This window comes from Elephantulus edwardii, unplaced genomic scaffold (genome assembly GCF_000299155.1).
Source record: "Elephantulus edwardii isolate Elephantulus edwardi_28Jun2011 unplaced genomic scaffold, EleEdw1.0 scaffold00086, whole genome shotgun sequence".
In the NCBI taxonomy this organism is placed as follows: Eukaryota; Metazoa; Chordata; class Mammalia; order Macroscelidea; family Macroscelididae; genus Elephantulus; species Elephantulus edwardii.
The window spans coordinates 10,255,283-10,269,974 of NW_006399836.1; the positions used below are offsets into that span (position 1 = coordinate 10,255,283).

A 14,692-nucleotide genomic window follows, 5' to 3' on the forward strand; every position below is an offset into this window, starting at 1 on the left:
AGAGAAAGATCCGCAGTGGAATTAACACAATGGTTGCAACAATGGGCTCAAACATAGTAACAATGATTATAGGAGAAGTGTAGCAATGATTGTGGGAGAAATGTAGCAATGGTTATGGGAGAAATGGAGCAATGATTGTGGGAAGTGGAGAAAGACTGCACAATGTTTTGTTTGGCTATAGGTGTGGTACCTGTGTACCAGAACCTGGCAGACAGCACCTAGCAACAAGAACAACTTTTTTTACCATGATCCCTTGTGGCACCATGGTTAAGTGGTCATGGTTAAGTTGCTTATCAACAGTTGGTGATCCAAACCCCTCTGTGGTTCTGAAGGAGCAAGATCTGCCAATCAGACTGCAGTCAGGGATATGCCAATAGCCAATTCTACTCTGTCAGATAGAGTCACTATGAATGAAACAGTCAACAACAGTTTACATAAATGTGGGTAGTAGTAACAGCCTCACTTTCCTTACAGGAGACCTGGGTTTGATTCCTGGTCACACACCTGCAAAGTTACCACCCATCTGTCAGTGGAAGCTTGAGTTTTGCTGAAATTCTGAGCAAGTTTCAGTGAAGCTTCCAGAGTAACAAGGACAAAAGGCTGCTCTGATATGCAAAGTGTGCCACTGGTGTGTTAAATGCCATAAGGGTTACCCATGGTGGATAGGGTTTGGTAGAGCTCCCAAATTAAGACAGGCTTGGAAGCAGGATTGACATCCACTTCTTAAATAACAAGCCTTTGATAACACTGTGAACACTGAAGGAACGAGGACTGTTAGAGTTATTGTTGTTGTTATGTGCCGTCGAGTTGCTGTGACTCATAGCGACCCTATGTACAACAGCCCTAAACTCTGCTCTGTCCTGTGCCAATCGCACTGTCTCTGACACACCCATCCCCATTACCCCAGTCACTGAATCAATCCACCTCATAGAGGGCCTTCCTCTCCTGCGCTGTCCCTCCACCCTCCCAAGCATGATGTCCCTCTCCAAGCACCGGTCCCTCCTTACAACATATCCAAAGTATGTCAGATGACGCTTCAGAATCCTTGCCTCCAGGGAGCAGCCCTGTTTAATCCTCTCCAGGATGAATCTATTTGTTTTCCTAGCAGTCCATGGTACCCTCAATACTCTTCTCCAGCACCACAGCTCAAAGGCATCAATTCTCCTTCTATCCTCCCTAGTCATTGTCCAACTCTCTGATGCATAACAAGTGGTTGCAAAGACCATGGCCTTTATCAGATGCACCTTAGTCTCCAGAGAGACACTATTGCTCTTCAGTACTTTGGAGAGGTCCCTAACAGCAGACTTCCCCACTGCAATACGTCTTTTAATTTCCTGACTGCTGGTGCTGAGAGTGTTGACTGTGGAGTGAAGCAAACTAAAGCTGTGAACAATCTCAATCTCTTCACCATCCACCCTGATGCTGCCAATAGTAGTGTAGGGAAAGAGCCCAGACTGAAGTCACTTGAAATGAGGACTTGACGTGGTGACTGCTGCAATGGCCTCTTATGTGTCAGAAAGTGTGAGGGTGGCACAAGATAGACAGGGTTCAGATCTTTTGTTCATAGGATCACTATGAGTTGTACTAGACTCGATGGCACCTAACAACAACAGGGAAAAAAGGCAGGAGATCTACTTTTGGAAATCAACCAATGAAAACTCTGTAGATCCCAAACTCTATAGATCCACAACAACTATGGAACTGACCTAGGTCTGGAAAGCTTTTTGTTCTGGTGTGTGGTCACCATGACCTTGGTCATGAGTTCACCTTGGTGGCACACTACAAGCTTATTTATCCTTTTGGTTGACAGACTTTTGAGGAAGAATAGCGTTTTGATATCATTGTCTTCTCATTCAGCCTTCTAAGAAGAAATCCTTCAAAGTATTTATGGTCAAGTTTATTTTCAGATCTGACTGTGGTTTGAGTATTACATCAGGTATTTGTTAATTTAGATTCATCAACATCATTCCCAGCATTGACTATTGTGTAAATAACGTTCTTCTTTTTTTAAGATATGTTTTGTAAGTCAGCTCTGTGATTGTGGCAAATAAACGCCCTAAAAATCCTGACTCTTGCCCTAACAGTCTCTTACACAGGAAATTAAACATATATCCCCCTGGGGAGAAATAAAAACAGAAAGCATTACTTTTCACAAGAAGTTCAGGAAACACTCATTGTTTTACAATGATCCCTCTGCCCCCCAATTCAGCGTGACTGCAATGAGCTGCTCCCACTGGTACAGAGAGCCTATTACTCAGCCAGAAATGAAGTCTCTGGTTACTCACGCTGCGTGCTTGCATAATAATGAAAAGGAAATTGCATACACCTTTTAAAGGTAGTAGATGTTGACTTTTTCCCGTTACTGCCAACCCCTTATGTATACCTGCAACACTACACACATCAAGATCAGGGTGGGGCCAACCAGTGTGCCCTCCCCACCGTGCAGGGTGGTTTCATCCCCACTGTTAACTGATGGGGTCTGAGGTTTCCATCCCATCACAACTTAGCAAATCCACTGGTGCAATTTCAACAGTTTCATGGTCAGCGCAAGATTTTATATCTCAGATTCCCCCCTCCCCCCCACTTTCCAACTTCAGTCAATTACACTCAAGTAAAAAAAAAAAACAAAAAACACAAAATTAGCAACAAAGTGTGGGGAACAACAGGGTCAAGGATGGCTGGTCCGCATAGTTACCCAGTTTAGAGTCAAAGATTGCCATCAAGTTGTGATACCAAGTTTACACAAAAGAAGGTTATGAATCTGTCCAGCTCTCCATGCTGGCCTTTAGTGAGCCATCGCCAGGAATATATTTTTTCCATACTTTTATTTTCAGTGTTTGTATGTTCATATATATTGTGATACCAGAGTAAATGAAAAACAAAAACAAAGATCCACAACAAACTCAAATTTGTCAAATATTTAACTGGTGCATTGCGTGAACAGTATCAAGATTATTTTTATTTGCGTTTACCAAGTGACTTTTGAAATAGAATTCCTCTTTCTGTTTCCCTGAATCTTTTTGGAGTTGTTGTTCTTTGTCATGATTTATCTTGATCTAAATACTTATTATTGTTGCTGTGCTGTGTTAGCAAGTCGACTGAGACTCATAGCAACCCTATGAACAAAGGATCTGAACACTGGTTTACCTTGTGCCATTCTCACCATTTCTGATATATTTGAGCCTATTGCTACAGTCACCATGTCGGTCCATCTTGTCAAGGGTCTTCTTATCTTATTGTGACCCTCCACCTTTCCAAACAGGATGTCCTTCTCTGAGGACTGGCCTTTCCTAACAACATGCCTGGTTTTACTAATGTATATTTAATTTTGCAAGGTTGTCTGCTAAATGTTTCTAATGACCATTTTGAGTATCAGTAATATTTTGGATCCACCTCTCCCAACACATATGTTGTTGCTGTTGTTATTATTATTATTATTATTATTATCTGATATCTTAATTCTGTCCTTTTTTACTCAAAAATTTAAATGCTACACTTATTTTGTGCTGACATTGTTGGTTTTAATTGCTATGCATGTGTGTTAGTCATGGTTTGAACACCAGGGAACAGATAAAGAGATTTGTATTGAAGGTTTGCTCTTAACTCTGTAGAAGCTGGTTAAACTATTTACGTGACATTACTGCATATGTGTCTGGACCGCTGGACAGGAAGTAGAAGAGAAAAAAAAATAGAAGATGAATGTTAATTTGAGGGTAAGCAGAGACAAACAGGAATCGTGATGACAAACTGAAACTAAGTCAGTCTCTCGTAACTTCCAAGCTTTTGAAAGGTCACAACCATGACCTACAGGAAATGCTGACACCCTTTGTCGTGGGGTTGAACATACATTTGACCTAGCAATTGGAGAACTTGAAGGAGAATCTACAGTTTTCTAGAGCTGAAAGCCTGGCTTACAGCCAATAAAATGAGCCAGTAGAGAAGCAACAATATGCATGAATTGCAAAGATGTTTCATATTCTGAACCACCCCCACCAAAAAAGTTGACTACTGCTTCATTTTTGCTTTTTAAATAGAATTTTATAGGTATTATTTTTGCAATTACTTTTTAAATCGATTATGAGAGAAAAGAAATATGTAATTGTACTGTCTCATGTCAAAACCTGCCTTCTGACATCCATCTCAGTCTTTTCTTCTTCCTCTGTCTTTGTAACAACCTTTTGCATTCTTCCTGAATGATGTTCTAAGCTGTGCCTGATCCAGGTCATGGTTTTAGTCATTACAATTTGCTGTGCATCAGAGAGCTGGACAATGACTAGGAAAGATAGAAGAAGAGTTGATTCAGGTCATGGTCTTCACAATTACTTGCTAAGCATCAGAGAGCTAGACAGTGACTAAAGTTGATAGAAGAAGAATTGATGTCTTTGAGTTGCGGTGCTTGGAAGCAGGAGTAGCACCCACTTCCGAAATGGCTTGCCTACGGAAACTCTATGAACAGTGCTCAGGCCTTTCGTTCATGGGGTCGCTATGAGTCGTCTACAACTCGATGGCACCTAACAACAACAACAACATGAGTTGTAGGCAACTAAATGGCACATGACAACAACAACATGTCATAGCCTGACAGAAGGATAGGCAATTTCCTTCTATGAGATTTACTACCTCAGAAAACCTATTGGAGGATCGACTATGAGTCAATTTCAACATGGTAGTACATAACAACAATAACATATCATTGCTTCCATGTTGGTTTTTGTATAACCAAGTCACAGTAACCTTATAGAATAAAGTAGATTTTTCTCTGCCGAAATCCTTATGGGAACAACTTTCTAGGTCTTTTCCTCCACAGAGTGGCAGATAGATTCAAACCTCTGACCCTTGGTTACCAGTTCTTAATCACTGTGGTTAGAAGTACTTAACTGTTGTGCCTTTAGAGCTTTTACATTTATTTAGGTGCTTTGAATTTTAAAAAATATTGATTTGAATTATTGACTGATGTCAATGTCTTTCATGCTGAAAAACATCCTATAGTGTTTGTGGTAAGGTATTTATTTATCTTAGTATTGAATGAATTCTCTCCATTTTTGTTTATCTGAATAAATAAAACATATTTTTAAGATAAAATCTTATTTATGCTTTAAAGATAGCTTTCTATGTATAAAATTGTTGACTAACAGGGTTGAGGTTTTTTCCTGGTTTGTTCTGTTTTCCCACTAGTACTTTGGTTATATCATCCCACTTCCTTCTGGTCTCAATAGTTTTCGATAAGAAGACAGTTGTTAATCTTTTTGTGATTTCCTTGTACAGATGAGTCACTTTCCTCTTGCTGTTTTCAGTATTTTCTTTCTTGTTATTGTAATTTCAACCTTTAGATCATTATGTGTCTGGGTGTGAATCTCTTTGAATTTCTTCCACCTGGAGTTTATTGATACTTTTGAAGGTATAAATTAGTATGTCACATAACATTGGGGGAAATGTTCAACTATTATTTTTTTCAATTTTTTGGGTACCTTTTCTCTCTCTATTCTTTTAAGCAGTCCCATTAAATGTATGATGTTGTTGTTAAATGCCGTTGTGTTACGGACGACTCATAGCAACCCTATGAACGAAATTCCTCAACACTTGCATGACTTTCATCCTCTCTCCACATTCATAGGATTTCTGAAGGCAAGATATTTCGGAAGTGGATGTCACTCCTGCTTCCAAGCTTGTTTTAATCAGGGAGCTACACCAAACACTGTCCACCATGGGCAACCATTATTGCATTGGACACATCAGTGTCATAGTGTTCAGCTTCACAGCCACCACGAGTTACCTCTGTACAGCAATTGGACAGACCAGGGCTAACTGACCTAGAAGAATGTTTGTGCACTTAATAATGTTTACATTTTCCTAACACTGTTTATGGAGCATGAAGAGTCAATTATACAGAATCTTCTAAAATCCAGGGGACATGTGCTCTCAGGAGGGCTATTCTTGGCTATCACTTTATGTGAATCTTTCTTAAATTTTTTGATGTGCTGTCATTTCCATTGTTACTATTAATAGAATGGACCTAGCTACTCATTGTCATAAAGGGACAAATAGTGCCACTGTTGTAGAATGGGACTGACATCAGGGTTGGGGTAAGACTGAGAAAAACTGTATAAATTATGTATACTCTATTGAAACAGATGAGGGAAAGAACAGATTAAAGATGATATTTGATTGGTATTATGGTTATCACAGGAGTCCAGAATGAAGGTTACATAGTAAAGTGTACTCAATGGGGGGGGGGGATTGTATATCAATGAAGGAATTTTTCTTTTTTCTTTACAAAGAGAGGAGCAAACTGAGAGCGGGGGAGGGGTGGGCAGGGACAAAAGTGCAACAATGAATGAATGGAAATCCAGAATCTCTGTAAATGTTCACTAAAAAAAAAAAATAAATAAAATAAAAAAATCTGTCCTGACTCATAGACACCTTCATCTGGCTTCTAAGTCTGTAAATCTTAACAGGAGACTGCCCATCTTTCTTTGTAGAACCAATGGTAGATTTAAACTGTCAAGTATGGATGGTCTTTTGGTTAGTTGTGTTATATTCAATGGTATGCCACTAGCACTCAATAAAGCCACCTACCCAACAGCAACTCAACTCATTGTTGTAGAATTGGAAGAGACTCATAGCTCAGAAAACCTGCAGCAGGAAGGTCAGTTGTGAGCTGGTTCTGATGCCACAACAATGGAGTTACTAGTCTTCTCTTAATTGCTGGCCACGATACCTCCATCCACTCATTCATTAATTAATGATAATACCTCTAGGGATGAACTTCTTCAAACTCAATTCCAAAGAAAACCAGACCTCTGTAAGTACAGCTGTCTTGTGGCCTGTCTGTCCTTCTGAGTGGAATCGTTGCATTACTATAGCTGAATTAGGTTACTGTCTCAACTGCCCTTTCCAGTGGGAAACCTCTCTCCCTATTAGTAAGTTCAGAGAAGATATCATTGACTTAGCACATTTGTAGCAGAGTCTATGACTAGGAGCTGAGTGGGGTGTTGGAGAGGTCCAAGTTCTCAGAAAGGACTGTATGGAACAGCATTTCTATGGTCCAGGCCATGGAGGGTGAGAGATGCTGTTACCCCACCCATCTCAGGGTTAAACCATTAGCACTAAACTAAGAGTTGAGGCTGATATTGAGCTTTTCCAATGATTCTTTCCACAGACGTTATTGTGGTTGTTACGTGCTATAGAGTCATCTGTGACCCATAGCAACCCTAGGGACAATAGCTGTGAAGACCTGAAGACTGCCCTGTCCTAAGCCAGTCTCAATGATTTCAACACAACTACCCCCATTGCCCCAGTTCCTGTATTAATCCATCTCACTGGGGGTCTTCCTCTCCTGTGCTGTCACTCTACACTTCTGAGTTTGATGTCCTTCTCCAAGGACCAGTCCATCCTGGCCATGTGCCCAAAGTACATGGGACAGAGCTTCAAAATCTTAGCATCCAAGGAGAAACTTGGTTTCACCCTCTCCAAGACAGACTTAATTGTTTTCTTGGTGGTCCATGGTATGTTCGAAACTCTTCTCCAGCACCACAATTCAAAGGCATCAATTCTTCTTCTGTCATTCTTAGTCACTGTCCGGGTCTCCAATGCATAGCAAGTGATAGATAAGACCATGGCCTGGATCAGGCAAACCTTCATCCCTAGACTGACATTGTTGCTATTCAGTATGCTAGAAAGGTCCTTGACAGCAGATTTCCCCAATGCAATCTGTCCTTTGATTTCCTGACTGTTGATGCCAAGAGCACTGATTGTGAACCAAGCAAGTTATAATTGTTAACAACCTCATTCTCTTCTCTGATTATCATGGTGCTGCCAATTGGCCTGAGGTGAGAATTTTTGTTTTCTTGATGTTGAGCTTCAGTCCATATTCTTGACCTTCTGCAGCAAGTGCTTCAGGTTCTCCTTAGTTTCAGCAAGCAAGGTTGTATCATCTGCATAACATAGGTTGTTGATGAGTCTTCCTACAATCCTGATGCCACATTCCTCCTCATAAAGCCCATTTTCCCTGAATGATTTGTTCTACATATAGATTGAAAAGATATGGAGACAAGTTGCGTCCCTTACACACTTGTTTCCTGCTTTTGAACCACTCAATGTTTCCATGCTTTTTCCTGATGACTGATCCCTGGTCCAAGAATAGAGTTCACATGAGCACAATCAAGAGTACTGGGATTCCCATTATCCTTAAGGTTAGCTACAATTTGTTGTGATCTACACAGTCAAATTCCTTCGCATAGTCAATGAAACAAAGATAGTCATTTGTCTGGTACTCTTTGCTTTCTGCCAAGGTCCATCTGACATTGGCCATAATGTCTCTAGTGGCATGGACTCTTCAAACCCAGCTTGTGTTTCTAGTAGCTCTCTGTCAATGTACTGTTCCAGTTGTTTCTGGATAATCTTCAGCAGGATTTTGCTTCTGTGATATTAGTGTTACTGTTCTATAATTTCCAGACTCTGTCAGGTCACTTTTTTAAAAAAATGGGAATAATTATGGATCTCTTCCAATCAATTGGCCAGGTGGTTGTCCTCCAGATTTCTTGGTATAACCTGGTGAGCATATCTAGGTCAGCATATGTTTGTTTAAATATGCAAATTGGTATTCCATCAATTTCTGGAGCTTTATTTTTTTGCCAAGTCCTTCAGAGCAGCCTGCACTTCCTCCTTCATCACCATTGCTTCTTGATCATATGTCACTTCTTTAAATTCTTCTGTATCAGCCAATTCTTTTTTTACTCTGTATACTTCTTCCATCTTCTTTTAAGGTTTCCTGTATCAGTCAATATTCTATCTATAGAATCCTTAAGTATTGCAACTCATGGCTTGAATTTGTTCTTTTGTTCCTTCAGCTTAAGAAATGCCAAGCAGGTTCAGCCCTTTTGATTTTCTGACTGCAGCTCCTTGCCCATTTCATTATAATATTTTGCTTTGTTTTTCTGAGCTGACCTTCAATATCTTCGATTCAGCTCCTAATTTCTACACCGTCCATCAGGTGAGGTCCATGTGTAAAGTCACTATTTGTGTCTTTAAAAAAAGATATTTGTGATAAATTGAACACACAAAAATAAAATATTCTTTCCCACCTCATTTCTGTCACCAAGTCTGTACTTTCTGATTACTATTCCTTCTTAATTGTTTCTAACTTTTGCATTTTAGTCCCTAATTGTCATTAACACAGCTTGATTGCATGTTTGGTCAATTTCAGACTGTAAGTTTGGTAAAAATTTTCAATTTCCTCTCCTTTGGCTTTAGCTGTGGAGCATATATTTGAATAATAGTTGTATTAACGGGTCTTTCTTGTATGCATATGTATAAGATTATGTCACCAACAATGTACTTCAGGATAGAACTTGAAATTATCTTTTTAACTATTAATGAAATACCATTCTTCTGTTTTTCATTCCCATCATAGTATACCAGATGATTGTCTGATTCAATGTGACCAAAGCTAGTCCATCTCATTTCACTAATGCCTAGAATATTGATATTCATGCCTTCCGTCTCATTTTTCACAACTTATAGTTTTATGACATTGATGCTTCATACATTCTGTGTTCTAATTATTAAAGGATATTTGCCACTATTTATCCTCATTTTGATCGACTTCAAATCTGAGCTCTTGACATTTTGGTATCTATCATCTGACCATCCATATCAAATGTTCCATTTTTCAAACATTGCCCGTCATCATGATTTAAGACAGAAAAACTTTGGTCTTTATGTCTAGGGACACTTTGAGTCTGTATGTCACAATATAGAAGCAATATGGAGAGAAGACTATGGAAAATTGGTTTAGTCTCCATAACTCCAACTAAATACACAGTAACCCACCTTTTGTGAAAGGACGCTTAACCTTCGTTGTAGGTTTTGAAAAGATGGTGGTTTTCTGAACAGTCTCTTCCCTGTTGCCCCCAGCCACAAATTTTTAGCAGTACTCTTTCCTCCTTGACCTAATTTGAAAAGTAGTATGTAATTGCTTTTTTAAAATAGTCATGTTAACAGAAATATTTCGGATATCACTTTCTAGGTTAGCTTCTCTCGTTGTCATGCTTCATCTCCTTCATCTACATTTGTGTGTGTTTGAAGAAAAGAGGGGACAAAGATGAATTGTATTTTTCCATGAAATCTTTGAAATTGGCATTTAATTTTAGGTAGGGTATTAAGAAAACCTCGATTTCATGCACTGAAGATCTGACGGGTTGATGCATTTGACTTATGATAACCATTCACTATCTTTAAAATGAATTTGCTTTACAAACAACTGTAAAACAACTCTCCTCTTTTCCTCCATTAAATGTTCAGGTAAAGTTCACCCGGAGCAGTATGAGATCCTTCTGTTTTTGTTTTGTTTTTTGCTATTTTCATGTGATCCACAGATATACCTACCTAGTTAATTCCAGCTGACGGGAAGCCAAGAAGCTTGCAAATGGATGATTTTACACTTCTGCAAATTAAAAAACAGTTTGGGAATTCTTCTGAAAAAAAAAAATCTGAGCTCTACCTCTAATACTAGGCCAGGGGCAGACAGTGGAACAGAACTCATATGCAAGTTCAAAATTGATGCTGAAAATTAAAACAAATCCATGAGAACCAAAAAAATGGTGTTGAGTCTATTCTATCTGAATTTCAAAATTATCTTAAGAATAAGTTTGAAACATTGAACACAAGTGATCAAAGACCAGATGATTCGTGGAATGACACCAAATAGGTAATCTGTGAAGAGGGTAAAAGATCATTGAAAAAACAGAAGATAAAGAAAAAGACCAAAATGATGTCAGAAGAGACTGGGAAAATTGCACCAGAGTGTAGAAAAACCAAAACAAAGGGAAAAGAACAGAGCAGAAGAATGTAAAGGCTAGCTTGAAAGACAAAGGAAAGTGTTCAATAGAATGTGCAGAGAGCTGGAATTGGAGAGAAAAAGGGAAGAACTCACTCTGCATTTCTCAAGCTGAGAGAACTGAAAAACCAACTTAAGCTTTGAGTCACAATTTTGAAGGGTGCTATGAGCAACATGTTGCATGATCGAGGAAACATCAAAAGAAGATGGAGGGAATGCACAGAATCCCTGTACCAAAAAGAACTAATTGACACTGAAACATTTCAAGAAGTACCATGTGAACAAGAGCCAATGATAATGAAGGAAGAAGTGGAAGCTGTACTGAAAGTATTGGTGAAAAATAAGGCCCAGAAATTGAAGAGATACTGATTGACATGTTTCAACTAACAGATGCAGCCATGGATGCCCTACCAGACTATGCCAGGAAATTTGGAGATCAGCAGTCTGGCTGACCAACTGGAAGAGATCCATATTTGTTCCCAGACCCACGAAAATGTATCCAACAGAATGTGAAACTATCCAACAATATCATTACTATCACAAACAAGCAAAATACCACTAAAGATTATTTAAAAATGGCTAGAACAGTACATCAACAGGGAACTGCTAGAAATTCAAGCAAGATTTAGAAGAGGCCGTGACACCAGGGATATTGTTGCTGATGTCAGATGGATCCTGGCTGAAAGTAAATACCAGAAGACTGTTTATTTATGCTTCATTGACTATGCAAAGGCATTTGACTTTATGGATCATAACAAACTATGGTTAACATTCAGAAGAATGGAAATCCCAGAACACTTGTGTTCATGCAAAACCTAGACTTAGACCAAGAGGCTGGTGTGTGAACAGAGCAAGGGAACACTATACTGTTTAAAATCAATAAAGGAATGAATCAGAGTTATATTTCACTCTGTATCTATTCAATTTGTATGCTGAGCAAATTATTTGAGGAGCTAGACTCTATGAAGAAGAATGTGACATCAGAGGAAGACTCCTCAATAACCTGCATTGTGCAGTTGACACAACCTTGCTTGCTAAGGTGAGAAGGAATTGAAGCACTTGTTGAAGAAGATCAAAGAACACAGCCTTTAATATGGATTGCATCTTAACATCAAGAAAACAAAAATTCTTACCACTGGGCCTATAGACAACATCATGACAGATGGAGAAAAGATTAAAGCTGTCAATTATTTCATCTTTCTTGGGTCCACAATCAAACACTCTTGGGACCAGAAGTCACAAAATCGGAAGACATATTGCACTGGGGATGTCTGCAGTCAGAGATCTCTCTAAATTATTGAGGAGCAATGATGTCTGTTTGAGGACTGAGGTACATCCAATTCAGACCATGGTCTTTCTGATCACTTACTATGCATCTAAGAGTTGGACATTGAATAAGTGTGACAGAAGAAGAATTGATGCCTTTGAGATGTGGTGTTAGAGAAGAGTACTAAATATCTTATGGACTGCCAAAAGAGCAAAGAGATGTGTCTTGGAAAGGCGCAGCTGGAGTGCTCTGTGGAGGCAAAGATGATAAAGCTTCATCTCACATACTTCAGGCATGTTGCTGGGAGAGGCTATTCCTTGGAGAGGGACTTCATGGTTGGAAAGGTGGAGGGTCAGCGAAAGAGAGGAAGACCTTCAATCAGATGGTTTGACACAGTAACTACTTCAATGGGCTCTAACGTGTCAGGAATTGTGAGGTTGGCACAAGATAAGGACAGGGTTCAGATCTGTTGATCACAGGGTCACTGTGCTTTATACTTGCCTTGACAACAAGGAGCTGAGGGAAGAGAGAGCCCCATCTTCTTGGCCACCCCAACCCAGAGTGGATCACCTACAGCTTCCATGATGCAACGTTGAGAGTAGTGGATGGGAGCATGTTGTAGCTAATGTCACAGATTGCCATTGTTCTTACTGAGATACAGTAGTTTTTCTTAAACAAATGCCTCTCCCTTTGCTGTATCCACGCAGGAAATTTCCAGAGACTTTAAATGATTAGTTTTTGTGTTTAGCAACTTTCACTCACTGTTTTTCTACCTTTCTCATACAATCTGTCTGGAAGTATCACTTGCTTAAATTTGTATGGATCAGGAGAGAAGGAGCTTCACCCCACAGAAGAAGATTCATCATCTTTCTTCCCCCTCTTCCTGGATGGGGACCAGAGTCCTCCCTCACATCTTCTACTTAGAGACAGTCAACATGAAGACACAGGCCCCTCTCTCAACCCTTCAGAGCAGCAGAAATGGAAGGGCAGAGGGGAGTCTCTGTGTACTTAGCAGACAATGGAATCCTTGGCCTTTCCACGTCACTGTGGGCACCTGGGAGTGAATTATTTCTGTGTAGGAGGCAGTCAATTTGTGGAAAGGGGGAGCAATAGAGAGGAGGGAGCACATGAGAGACGCAGGGACGGAAGTGTCATGTGAGTTTTTCCACATATGTAGATAGGATAAGGGAATGGAATCGTTGGATTACAGAGCCAAAGCCTAGGATCTCCTTCCACATGTAAATGAGCCCTTGCTGATGCCAAGTCACTGATATTTTACTTCTTTCCCCTCTTTTCCCTGCTTGTTCTTATTGCATCTTTTTAGGCAAAATGATTTCTTTAATTCAGAACATAAAGTATGAAAATGAAGCACAAGAGAGAGCCAAGCCCAGCAGGACCATCACTCCCATCGGGATATCTGTCCCCAGCTCCCAGCCTTTCTCAGTCCTTAACTGCCTCTGAGAACGAACGACTCTTCCCCAGATGTCCCAGGATATCTTCCATCAGGGGACAGTGTTGTAGACCTTGTAGTTATCTTTCTGGGTGATGTGCAGCTTCCAGGGGAAGAGGCGCTTCTGGGAGGGGAGACCTTGGGCCTTCTTCAGCATCAGCCTTATATCCTCGTCTGAGAGCAGCCGAACCAGATCCCCCTCCGAGTCCCGGTAGTTCAGGGCAATGTCTTCCCTCTGGAATTCCTTCCTGGATGACAAAAGTCAGGAACACAGGGTTAATCAAAGGACAAGGGGAGAAGCTGGGACATTTGTCCTAAAGATGAATACAGAAGTATGGGAAGGAGGAGGTTCTGGGCCTAGATCTGAAAGTCAGAGGTCAGACCCTGATGCAAGCCTTAGTGTCTGAGATGTCAAGTATCCCATGGTACAGATGGGGAAACTGGGACCTAAGGAGAAGGAACTTCCAAACCAAATGAGTAGCACAGCCTGGAATGTCTTGCGTATAAGTATGCTGGAGATATGAGAACTACTGCAAGGGAGGAGAAGGGGGTTTGGCCAGGTCCCTACAGAGTGGAGCAGAAGGATGTTGCTGGGAAGTATCTTCATGCAGGTATCGGGGAGCATTCTTTGAAGGGATTTAATTGCATTCTTATATTGACTGGAAAAAGTAAAAATCAACCCATCTATCTTCTAGTTGAGTTTCCAGTATGGATCAGAAGTCTAATGGGCTTGGAAATCCTTCAATCTCCAGATCCCACTTCCAGGATATTATCTCTAGAAACCAGTCAGACACGTCACCGAACTTGTGCCCAAAGAATGCCATCATGGCGCTGTTTATGAGACGTATAACCCGCCCAGTCACGGAGTCGGCCTGGCTCATGGTGGCCCTACTGTGTGCCTCTGTGTCACAGGGTTTTAAATCACTGGCTGGGGATTTAAACCTCCAAGCGGCTGAATAGCAGTAAAGTGTGTGAACCATTTATAACAGGCAAGGACTCCAACATTTCTTAGAGTACAGAGATTTCTCAGGTTTCTGAATTCCTGATTTAGATAAAACCCCCGTAAAGTAAGGTAAGATAGAATAGGATGGGATGGGATTGGAAGGGAAGGGAAGGGAAGGAAGGAAGGAAGGAAGGA

General features: G+C 40.3%; 1 protein-coding gene across 1 annotated transcript in view; it reads right to left on the reverse strand.

The window, feature by feature from the left end:
- Positions 1–13,606: 13,606 nt before the first annotated feature.
- Positions 13,607–14,692, reverse strand: part of NCF4 (neutrophil cytosolic factor 4, 40kDa) — a 35,595-nt gene continuing 34,509 nt past the window's right edge. The window contains exon 10 of the mRNA XM_006890226.1: positions 13,607–13,802. Within this exon, the coding sequence (XP_006890288.1) occupies positions 13,607–13,802 (196 nt within the window). The remainder of the gene's footprint in view (positions 13,803–14,692) is intronic.